Source organism: Crotalus tigris, unplaced genomic scaffold (assembly GCF_016545835.1).
Source record: "Crotalus tigris isolate CLP2741 ecotype Arizona unplaced genomic scaffold, ASM1654583v1 scf7180000024437.13266115, whole genome shotgun sequence".
In the NCBI taxonomy this organism is placed as follows: Eukaryota; Metazoa; Chordata; class Lepidosauria; order Squamata; family Viperidae; genus Crotalus; species Crotalus tigris.
Genome location: NW_024100606.1, coordinates 10,737,099 through 10,749,067, shown reverse-complemented (window position 1 = coordinate 10,749,067; position 11,969 = coordinate 10,737,099). Strand labels below are relative to the sequence as shown.

The 11,969-nt window shown below is 41.8% G+C and overlaps 1 protein-coding gene across 2 annotated transcripts in view; it reads left to right on the top strand.

The window, feature by feature from the left end:
• Positions 1–9,813: 9,813 nt before the first annotated feature.
• STAM (signal transducing adaptor molecule) overlaps positions 9,814–11,969 on the top strand; it is a 47,747-nt gene continuing 45,591 nt past the window's right edge. Inside the window, exon 1 of one of the 2 annotated variants that reach the window (XM_039331396.1) lies at positions 9,814–10,085. In XM_039331396.1, coding sequence (XP_039187330.1) covers positions 10,046–10,085 — 40 coding nt within the window. In that variant the 5' untranslated portion in view covers positions 9,814–10,045. The remainder of the gene's footprint in view (positions 10,086–11,969) is intronic. The other variant, XM_039331395.1, reaches the window with a different exon arrangement.

The following is an 11,969-nucleotide window of genomic DNA, read 5'->3' as shown; positions in this document are numbered from 1 at the left end:
ACTGGACCACGGCATGCCAGCAACTGGTCTGCACAAACAAGAACCCCCATCCGTGGGATGCAGGCAGCACCTAAAACCACACACTCTCCACTCCGTGGAAAAAACTTTCTCCGTGGACCAGTCCCTGATGCCCAAAAGGTTGGGGACTTCTGTACTACAGTAATATAAGTGCTGTGGATAAATTCCAGGGAAGGTTACTGCTTCCTTAGGGCATCACTAAACTGATGAGCGGTTTGCTAATTTGACATGATTCAGCAGAATTTCTCTTTGTACCCGTGCTTTCTTTGGAATCTATGAGAATGAATGCATTGGCATGCATGTATGAGACAATTACTCTCATTTTTAAAGATCTTGTTATAATGTAGACTGCCTCAGTCTCAATCCACCATGGGAGCACTTTACATTCCTTTTAAGGCAGGGTTGTCAAACTCAATTTCATTGAGGGCCACATCAGCATTGTGGTTGCCCTCGGGGATTTGTGTGTGGCCAGGATGGGTACAGCCTACTGGGTGGGCGTGGATGGAGTGGGTGTGGCCTACTGGATGGGCATGGCCAGCTCTACATCATTTGCATCAAGGGTGCCTGTGGGGGCCTGGGCAGGAGTGGGACAGATCTGAGGGTTTCTGGCAGAAGGGATGGGACCAGGGCAAGTACCAAGGCATAATCCACTGGAGGAGCCTCACTGTTCCTCTTAGGCTATGCGGGGGGGGGTAGATAGTGGTGTGGGCTGCCGGGAGCCCTGGACAGCAGAGGTCAAATGCCCAGCCTGGCCCCACTTCCCCAAGGGGGCACCCAGCTGCACTTACCTCCTCCTTAAGGTGCTGCTGCTGCTGTGCTTGCTCGCCTTACCCAGGTTGCTCATGATGGGCAGCAGTGCAGAACAAAGGCAGGACTTCCCTCAGACCCTCCCTCTCTTTCTTTCCTTCCTTCTTTCCTTCCTTCCTAAGTACAGAGTGGTGGGAAAATATTTGAGATGAGGGAGGGAGAAAAACAGGCAAGAAATGCAACTGGGGAGGTGTCACCCTTTGTGAGGAATGAAGAAATGCACCATCGCCTGGAAGTGGCCAGCACATGGCCTTCACTACATATCTGGCTTGGTGGGCTCTGATGGAGGGGATGCCATGAACAGCATGAGAATCAATGTTACCTGCGCAATGCCGTCCAGCCCCCAGTCTGCCCGTTTTTGGCAGGTAGTAAGGTACTCTCCTCACAGCACTGAGAGGCTGAGCCAGGTGGCGTGAATCTGAAAAGAAGCGTGATGCTGCCCAGCCCCCAGCCTGCCCGGTTTTGGCAGGCAGTGGGGCACTTTCCACGCCAAGGGGTTGAGCCAGGCGGTGCGAAGCTCGCCAGCTTTGCACCTTGCTGCCCGCTGAAACTGGGAAGGCTGGGGGCTAGGCAGCATTGGACTTCTCATCAGATTCATGCCACCTAGCTCAGCTCTTGGCGCTGTGAGGAGAAGGCCCTGCTGCCTGCTGAAACCGGGCAGGCTGGGAGCTGGGCGGCCTCACGTTTCTTTTGGGATTTGCGCTGCCCGGCTCAGCGTCTCGGCGCTGTGAGGAGAGCGCCCCACTGCCTGCCAAAACCCGTCCCCCAGAGGCCATCAAGCAAGATATGTGAAGTAGGTGAGGGCCATTTGCTGGCCACTTCCAGGCGATGGTGCATTTCTTCATTCCTCACAAAGGGTGACACCTCCCCAGCATGCACCCAGGAGATGGGGCCGATGCGGCAGGGGCTGGTTCCTTGCTGTTTCCAGACGGCCTTGTAGAGCTAAGACTGAATGCGTTTCAGCATAGATGGCCACCACAAAATTGTACATTGGCTCCCGGCCAGCCTGGGCCAGGGCCAAGGCAGCAAGGGCCGTCCCTCACTATTTCCAGGATGGCTTTGCGGGCCACATGAAACCACTTTGCGGGCCACATCTGGCCCCCGGGCCTTGTGTTTGACATGTCTGTTTTAAGGTGTCAGTTTTCAGGTAATGTATTTCTTCTTTTAGACCTGTGTTCAGAACTAACTTGAGTGACAGACTAATGGTTGAATATCTTCATGTTAGTTATCTGTTTGTCAAACATTTTGAAATGTGGCTAAACCCTCAAACCAGGCATTTACCCACAGTTCCCCATGCCTTCTTATTATTAAGGAGAACAACTGATAACTGCTTTTTCAACTGGGTGGATAGGTTGGATGGGAAAGGAAATGAAAGCTGGGAAAACCACCAATTACTCTTCATAAGTTGTTGCACAAGAAATCTATACAGACAGACTCAGAGGAAGGTGATTATGATTATTCATTTAACAACTGTTCAGAGTTACAATAGTATTTAAAAAAGTGACTCATGATTGGCCCTTGTACTTATGATCATCACAACATCCCCATGGTCATGTGATCAAAATTCAGGTACTTTGCAATCAGCATATATTTACAATTGTTGCAGCATCCCAGGGTCACATGATTGCCGTTTGCAACCTTTTGACAAGCAAAATCAATAGGATAAGATTTGCTTAATGTCTGTGTGAATCCTTTAACAATCACAAAATCCGATGCAAGTTACTTAACAACCACATCATTTAGCAAAGGAAGTTCAGGTCCCAGTTGTGATTGTAAATCAAGGACTACCAATATATTTTCTGCTGGCTTAAGAATAGGAGGAGTGTACGTTAACATGACTGTAAGGAAAAATACTTAAACAGACAGACAAACAAACAAACAAACATTGGAGTCAACAGAGAATTCCAAACCATAAAGTTTATAAATATGCAGAGAGCCCAACTGGGACTATGAAATACCTTAGTTGGGTTCAAGATTATTCTAGGTTGAATAATCATACTTGTTACCTAGAGGATACAGAGATTTCTTAGAACCTGATAGCTCTCAAACTGATTAATATAAGAAAACATACCTGGATGTAACTTTTGTTGTGGGAATGGTATAAAATTTATAAATAAGCTGGTGTTCAGAAAGAACGAAGCACAACCGTTTTCATTACAACTACCGTGGGGATATGGAGTGACATATCTTGAAAAACTGGTTTTTACTTAAACCAATAATTAAGTATCCTGGAATGGAGTACAGTTTGAGTCTGTGATGAATGCAACTAAGCTAGAATGCAGAATCTCTATTATATAATTACTTGTCTTTGGGTGAGAGGTTACATGTGGCTTAATGGATGTGGGATGCTATTTACCTTCAGCTTCATCAATTACTTTTTGTAAAATATAAAAGTTGCAGCAGCAATTGTGAAGGCAGAGATGAGGTTTTTAAGTTAACTATATACTCAGATTAGTAAGGCTGGTATCAAAAATGGGTATTTTTGGCCATCTGCTGAAGGATAACTGTCACATTGAATCTCTTAGTGAACCAGGGTCCACAAGAAAGCTTTGTTAACAATCCTTCAAGATAGCAAAGCCATAAAGAAAATTCTTTGCAGCCATCGATTGTGTGGACTTTGCAGCCTAAAGTCGGTAGATTAGCTCTATGTTATTTCAGAGCCAGCTTTGAACCTGTGGCTGGCTTTGAAAGGTGAGTTAGAAGAGAATTGATGATGCTGTAGAATAAGAGCAGACAGAGCTGAGGGGGAGGAATTAAATTCATCATCAGTTTAGAGTCCTTGTGTTGCCACAAGAGATCCAAGTCCCCCATGAATCCCATTGACTCTTAACTAACACCAATTTATAGTAGTAATAGTAGTAATAGTAAAGTTGGAAGGGACCTTGGAGGTCATCTAGTCCAACCCCCTGCTCAGGCAGGAAACCCTACACCATTTCGGACAAATGGCTGTCCAGTCTCTTCTTAAAAACTTCCAGTGTTGGAGCATTTACTGCTTCTGGAGGCAAGCTGTTCCACTGAGTAATTGTTCTCACTGTCAGGAAGTTTCTCCTTAGTTCTAGGTTGCTTCTCTCCTTGATTAGTTTCCACCCGTTGCTTCTTGTCCTGCCTTCAGGTGCTTTGGAAAATAGCTTAATTCCCTCTTCTTTATGGCAGCCCCTGAGATATTGGAATACTGCTATCATGTCCCCCCTTGTCCTTCTCTTCGTTAAACTAGACATACCCAATTCTAGCAACCGTTCCTTATATGTTTTAGCCTCCAGTCCCCTAATCATCTTTGTTACTCTTCTCTGTAGCTCTTCTCTTCTAGAATCTCAACATCTTTTTTACATCGTGGTGACCAAAACTGGATGCAGTATTCCAAGTGTGGCCTTACCAAGGCATTGAAGAGTGGTATTAATACTTCACGTGATCTTGATTCTATCCCTCTGTTAATGCAGCCTAGCACTGTGTTGGCCTTTTTGGCAGCTGCAGCACACTGCTGGCTCATATTTAGGTGATTGTCTACTAGGACTCCGAGGTCCCTCTCACAGTTACTACTATTGAGCATGGTGCCACCTATGCTGTACTTGTGCATTTGGTTTTTCTTGCCTAAATGTAGAACCTTGCTTTTTTCACCATTGAATTTCATTTTGTTAGTTAGTGCCCAGTGTTCAAGTCTGTCCAGATCCTTCTGTATCTGAAGCCTGTCTTCTGGAGTGTTGGCTATTCCTGCCAGCTTGGTGTCATCTGCAAATTTGATGAGTTCCCCATCTATCCCTTCATCCAAATCATTGATGAAGATGTTGAAGAGCACTGGGCCCAGACAGAGCCTGGGGCACCCCACTACACACTTCCCTCCATATAGATGCAGTTCCATTGAGGACCACTCGCTGAGTACGGCCGGTCAGCCAGCTACGGATCCATCTGGTGGTGGTTCTGTCTACCCCACATTTTTCTATCTTGTCAAGTAGTAGGTTGTGATCTACTTTATCAAATGCCTTACTGAAGTCCAAGTAAATTATGTCCACAGCATTCCTCTGATCCACTAATTTTGTCACTTGGTCAAAGAATGCAATAAGATTTGTCTGGCATGATCTATTTTTGACAAACCCATGTTGGCTTTTAGTAATGACTTTGTTTGCCTCTAGGTGTTCGTTGATTCGTTATTTGATTATCTTTTCCAGGATCTTCCCAGTATTGAGGTCAGGCTGATAGGTCTGTAATTTCCTGGATCCAATTTTTTTTCCTTTTTTGAGGATGGGAACTACATCAGCTCTTTTCCAGTCCTCTGGTAGTTCCTCTGTGTTCCAGGATCTTTGAAAAATATAGTTCAGTGGCTCCGATATTACATCTGCCAGTTCCTTGAGAACTCTGGGGTGTAATCCATCTGGTCCTGGCGATTTGAACTCATCTAGGCTGGACAGGTGCTCCTAACCATTTTCTTGCCTATCTTAACTTGTGTTTCTGTTTTGTTTTTTATGGCACTATTTTTGATAGGTTGGTCTGTTTTTTCCCTTTGTGTAAAGACAGATGCAAAAAATGAGTTAAATAGTTCTGCTTTCTCCCTGTTGCTTGTCACCTTCTTGCCACTTCCACCCACTAATGGACCAATCATTTCCTTCACTTTTTTCTTGTTTTTTACATGTTGAAAGAAGCCTTTTTTGTTATTTTTGACTTTGGTTGCAAGCCTTAGTTCTTTTTGAGCCTTAGCTTTCCTCACTTCGTCTTTGCAGGCTCGGGCTATTTGCTGATATTCTGACTTAGTTATATTCTCCTCTTTCCACTTTCTATACTTGTCCTTTTTATCTTTCAATTTGTCAGAGAGTTCTTTATGCAGCCATGCTGGTTTCTTTTGAGAGCTGTTATGTTTTCTCTTTGTTGGTATTGTGCTAGACTGGGCTTTTATTATCTCATTTTTCAAAATTTCCCAATCTTCTTGAGTTGTTTTCCCCTTGAGGATTCTCATCCATGGAATCCTTCCCAAGCCCTCTCTAAGTTTATTGAAATTAGCTCTCTTGAAGTCCAAGACTCTAGTTTGACTGTGTTCTATTGGTTGTGCTTCTATAATGTTGAATTCTAATATTGCATGATCACTTCCTCCCAGGGTTCCTATGGCTTCAACACCGTCTATCATTTCATCTCTGTTAGTGAGAATTAGATCCAAAATGGCTAATCCCCTAGTTCCCTTCTCTACTTTTTGGGAGACAAAGTTGTCTGCTAGGTTTGCCAGGAACCTGTTTGATCTTCCACTTGGTGCGGAGTTTGTCTCCCAGTTGATGTCAGGGTAGTTAAAGTCCCCCATTACTATTGTGATGTGCTTCCTACATACCTTAGTTAGCTGACTAGCAAAAAGTTCATCTATTTCCTCTGTTTGGTTGGGTGGTCTGTAGTATACACCTATGGCAATGTCATTTCCCCCCCCTTTTATATTGACCCAAATGCATTCAAGACAGTTTTTATCATTGTTGTACTCTATTTCTGTGGAGATGTAGTTATTTCTTATATAGAGAGCAACTCCACCTCCTCTTTTATTTGGTCTGTTTCTTTTAAATAATTTAAATCCCTCTAGCTGTGTGTTCCATGTGTGAGTTTCATCCCACCATGTTTCCGTAATGGCAACAATATCGTATCTGCCCTCATTAACCTGAATTTCTAGTTCACCCTGTTTGCTGTTCATACTTTGTGCATTGGTGTATAAACATTTGAGTCCTTTGTGGGTGGCCCTGTGTTTCCTTTCTACATAACCTGTGTGGTGCCTGAGTTCCCCTATTGTCTTACCACCTATTTGGTTAGTGCACTTTATGTGGCACTCGCTATTAGAGGCTTCATTTTGCTTGATAGCAAGGTTGGTATTCTTGTCCACACACACATCTATGCTACATGCACTGATAGCCCTATAGTTTTTAAATTGCCGGGGACAGGGTTGTTCCGTATCAATTAACTCCCTGTCCCCGCTGTTTAGTTTAAATTTCCCTCCAGAAAATCTGTGAATTTATAGCCGAGTAACTCAGTCCCTTTTTTTGATGGATGCAAACCATCTCTTTTGTACATCTTTTGATTGGACTTGATTGATTTGGTTTATCTATTAGTTGATTAGATTCTTGTGTATAAGCTTTGGTAATATTTCTGAATTACAACCTAACCTATGGTTCTGATCCATTGTCCCTGACAGATGCCCTGTTAAAAGCAACAAGCAATGAAATGAAATACTTTATTTATTTATTAAATTTATATGCTGCTTATCTCACAGTAGAATTGGAAAGGCTTTTAGGGGCATGTTCCTTCTTATGTAGGATGCCATAGGCATCAGTGTTCTCTCCTTTTCTTTTTAAGATCTACATCTTAAAAGGTTTCAGCTGAATCCTTGCGAGAATGGCTAACTCTGAATTTTGGGGCCCACTGATTCCAGGTCTATGGTTTGGTGCTAGAATGATGGTGTTGCATTGCCCCAGACTGACCCAATGCACAATTTGCAGGTCTCCTAGATTCACAACTCCTGCTCAATGAGCAAGTGAAGTCATGATTAGGAGTTCTTTTGCACAACTTCATCTTACGCAGTAGTTGCACCCTTTCCTGAACCAGCAGGCTCTATTTCCAAAGCGCCTGAAGGCAGCAGAAGAAGCAAAGGATGGAAACTAACAAAAGAGAGAAACAACCTAGAACTAAGGAGAAACTTCCTAACAGTTAGAACAATTAACCAGTGGAACAACCTGCCTCCAGAAGCGGTGAATGCTCCAACACTGGAAGTTTTTAAGAAGAAACTGGACAGCCAATTGTCCGAAATGGTATAGGGTTACCTGTCTAAGCAGGGGGTTGGACTTGATGACCTCCAAGGTCTCTTCCAACTTTATTATTATTGTTGTTGTTGTTATTTATGACATGCCTAATGACCGCCAAACTGGATTTCTGCAACAGGCCCTATAGGGATGTTCTTGAAAAGATTCAGCTGATACAGAATGCAGCAACATGGGCAGTTATGCACAATCCTAGAACAGTGCAGGTTGCACCTCTGGTCCCTGAGCAACATTAGTTACTGTTTTTAAAGTGACCAACTTTTTTACAATGAGAAGGACACAAATAAATTGAAGAAAAAATATCGTAAATAAAACATTTTATTCATTGCAACAATACAGAATACACTATAATATGATAAATGCATAATAAAAAACATTTGTAACAATAACATTTTATATTGTAATTATGCTTACATGCCTATTAATTATTATTTAAATGAGTACAAAAGAAGGACTGTCTTCCCTAAAGGAGGACGATTGGTCACCTTACTATTTTGCTTCTGGTTCCAACCCAGACTGCTGATTTTAACCTGTGTAAGCCCTTCATGCCATAGGACTGTGTTACGGAACCAAGGAGATCTGAGGAACCAACTCTCCTTGGCTGTTGTAGCCTGCTACATTAGATCTGGCAGAGAAGTCATGCTGCAGGTACCACCAGCTAGGAGTCTACATTTGATGGGACCTAAGAGAAATGCTTTTGATATTGTAGCACCTGCCTTATGGAACTTTCTTGCCCCCAGTGAGATTAAATCAGCTCCACATATTTTGACATTCCAGAAGTCTCTTAAGACAAGTTTGTGTTATTTGGCTTGGGGCTCTGGAGATATGCCTAGATTGCACTATTACTTAGGTGGGCATTTTTATCCTCTTTGCCTAGGGTTTTTGTATATGTTTTTATACAATATTCAGGGCTTTTTTTTTGTCATAGAATGCCCAGAACGGAGTTCCGGCACCTTTTTTGGATGGAACCTTGTAGGGTAAGCAAGGCGGGTTGTATGACCTGTGGGAGTTCCGGCACCTTTATTTTTTAAACAAAAAAAGCACTGACAATATTTATCTTTTAATATAGATTTTACATACCGTTTTTATATTTACTGTTTTCTTCAATCGTACCAACGCAGAGCCATTTTATGTAAGATGGGCAGCAGTATAAATTTGGTTAGTACATTCCTCTATTCCATGCAAGAGTCAGGAGTAAAGCATTTCAGACAGAAGACCATGTAGTCTTTGCTTGAAAGACCAAAGTCTTTCCATGGCCAATGAGGGAGAGCCCACCACTTTTCTGATTAATTGGTTCCACTGTTGATTTGATAGAGCTAGCAGGATAGTGTTTAAGCAGCTGTATTGCCATAAGCAAGAACCAGATTTAACTCTAGTAAGCTGTAAAAGCTTATAGTGTGACCAGGCCACTCACTTTTTCAAACCAGTTGTCAAGATTACCATTGTAGGAAATTTAGAAGGACAGAGCTGTAAGCATATTGCTCTGTGCTCACGTATGAAAGACAGGATAAAAATCTAAAAAATTAACTGCTACTGCTATTTTATTACTTTTTAGATTTATTATTAATTATTAATTTATTTACTATTTACTAATTTATTAGTAATTACAGGTTCATATATTGTTAACGTAGTGCTCTCTGAGCTAATGGCTGAAATAAAGGTTTTGTTTTGATACAAAATTTCTCCTAATAGGCAATTGGAATCTGTCTTCCAATTATTGAAATCTATTATAGTACAGTGTTCCATTTAATTTACTTTAAAATAAAGGTCTTCTATAAATACTTGCCTTTTTTCAAGTACCTGAAGGAGTACAGCAGGTAGTAAGGCCCAAAAAAATACCACACAGTAACACAATGCAAGTTTTGATTCAAATTTCTTCTCATTTATTCGAACAATTCGCCCTACGTCCACCGACTACTGTATTCTTAGCTTCAACCGCAGCAGACACTTTAATAACAAAAACGTGGACTCTACTGCCTAAATGGTCCTTCCATCTCTATGATTTTTGTGCCCGAGGGGGCCTCATTGGAAGGCCCACGGCTCTTGCCCTGACCAAGCCTGTTTTACTTCACCCGTATATCCCTATACACGCACGCAACACATTTTGACATGTAAAGGAACTAGTGAAAAGTGTAAAACCTTTTTCCTCAGCCTTGGCAGTTGAAATGCCGGACTTCAGGCAATGTAAAAGACACCTATTCCTCTCTCCCGATATGCACTGCGTGGCCGGTTCCCACGGAGGCGGTGTCTGGAACGCCAAGCGGAGAAAGAAAAAGGAGATCCGGGAGAAGAGCGTGGAGCGGATGCGGGTTGGAGCTTGGTCCGCTTCGGGTCGCTGGTCCTTCAGTCGAGCCGTCGGTGTCCGTCTTCTGTCCTGCCTCACAAAGTAGGGGACGCGGGGAACGGGCGGTACTGGCCTTGCTGAGCCACTCGCTCACCCCGGAAAAATGCCTCTCTTCACTAGCAACCCCTTCGATCAGGATGTGGGTAAGTGTGAGGGAGGCCCACCTGTCGTCACGCCAGCCTGGGCCCTGTCCGGAGCTGCCCTCTTCCTGGACTTCGGCCCTCGCCATGTCGTCATCAGGGTCTTTGTGAGGCTCTACTTCACCCTTCCCCACAATGGGACCGCGTCTGCTCGCTTCGTCGAAGAATGCCCTACCTTAGATTTTGTTCTGGGGACTGGAGCAAAGCGGACTTGGGTTCCCTGAATTAGGCCAACCGTGTTTAAAACCAACCTTTCTGGGACACGGTGCCCTTCAGAATCATTAATCAGTTTCCTTCATCCCCGGTCCGGGGGTCTTGGAAGTGGGGAAAAATTCCCTTTTATCTTTATTTTCTATCTTAAACCGTTTATAGAGTGAATCCGCTTAGTGTTTTAAACGTTATTTTCATTATCCGAGGAATTTACTCCTCCCCCCCCCGCAAGTTGAGGGTGATCCAAAATTAGCCACGTTGGCAAAATAAACTATTCTCTCAAAATAATAGCGCAAGTAATTAATTTTAGTGCCATATACCACATGGGATTTTGAACTGTGTTAGAAACATTAAATGGAAATGTACTACCTATTGTACCTTTGGTAATTTTTAAATAGTATTTTTTTAGTTTAACTCTTGAAGCTTTTAACTCTTTTCAGGAACTTTTTAAGCTGATACTACTTCAGCATCATGCTTGAGTATTATATGGTATTAGTGGTTTTCAGTTTTAGTGGCTCACTAGCTTTTTCTGTTGTAAACAGATCTGAATAAAAGCCTTATAATAATGAAATAGCTATTGTCTTATGTAGACTTTCATCTATGTGATTGGAAGTAGCTTTTAACTTTTAAGTATATGAGGAGAACTCCTATAGTAACATTGCCTATTGCATATTACAACTAACAGATGTTTATCATTTTCATATTTTATAGTGACTTTGGTGTAAAAAATTTATGCAATGCAGCTATATTGTTATATTGCAAAATTGCTTTGCTTATTTGCATTGAATGATTAAATAACTCTTCTTTTTCCAAGAGAAAGATGTGAACGGAAAATCCAGAGGTTAAGGCAGAGTTTAGGCAACTTGATATTTTAGGCCAACACATTATCCTTGGTCAACATTGCCAAAATAACTGAAGAGATTGGTTCATCAAAATCTTTTCCATACAAATATTAAGAATCTTCAGATTTAGAGTTATATGATATGTAGACAAATGGAAATGCAGACTACTGTAATTTGTTGCCAGCAAAGCATGAAGGATATTCAACAAATATGAAATAAATTTAATTCTGTTTATAACTTCATTGGTAACACACAGTCATCAGTGATTCATAGGAACTTGTGGCAGGTTTGTCACAAGGCTGCATTAGTTAATATGCAGTAAACTGAAACAATATATGAATGGAAAGTGCTTCATTTGTGTTAAAGTCTACACTGAGAAATTCAAGGATGACTTCTTGGAGTGACACAATGAATGTTTTGACAAGCACTGCCTTGTTTTATCAAGCTGGTAGAGAAGCAGTTAATAGATCATATTCTCCTATCTACATTTTAATTTCCTACCAGGATTTTCTAGCAGAGAATTTAGGAACAGGCTTTTGTTTGTAAGCTCTTAAAATCACCTCCCCATACCTTTCTGCTATAATTAGTTGTTTAAATAATTGGACTTTCAAGATTTAAAATTAAGGCATAGAATCAAAAAAAGAGAATGAGATATAGCTAAATCTATACCTTTATTATATCATACTTATATTATTATATCTCTTGATATCTCTCTGTTCTTGTAAAAAATAACATCTATATATTGCTTCATAAACTGTCTTTTTGTTCCTTAAACATCTCAACTCTTTCCTTTGAGAGGCTAATTAACTCCATCCAACTATATTTTTTTCTGTTT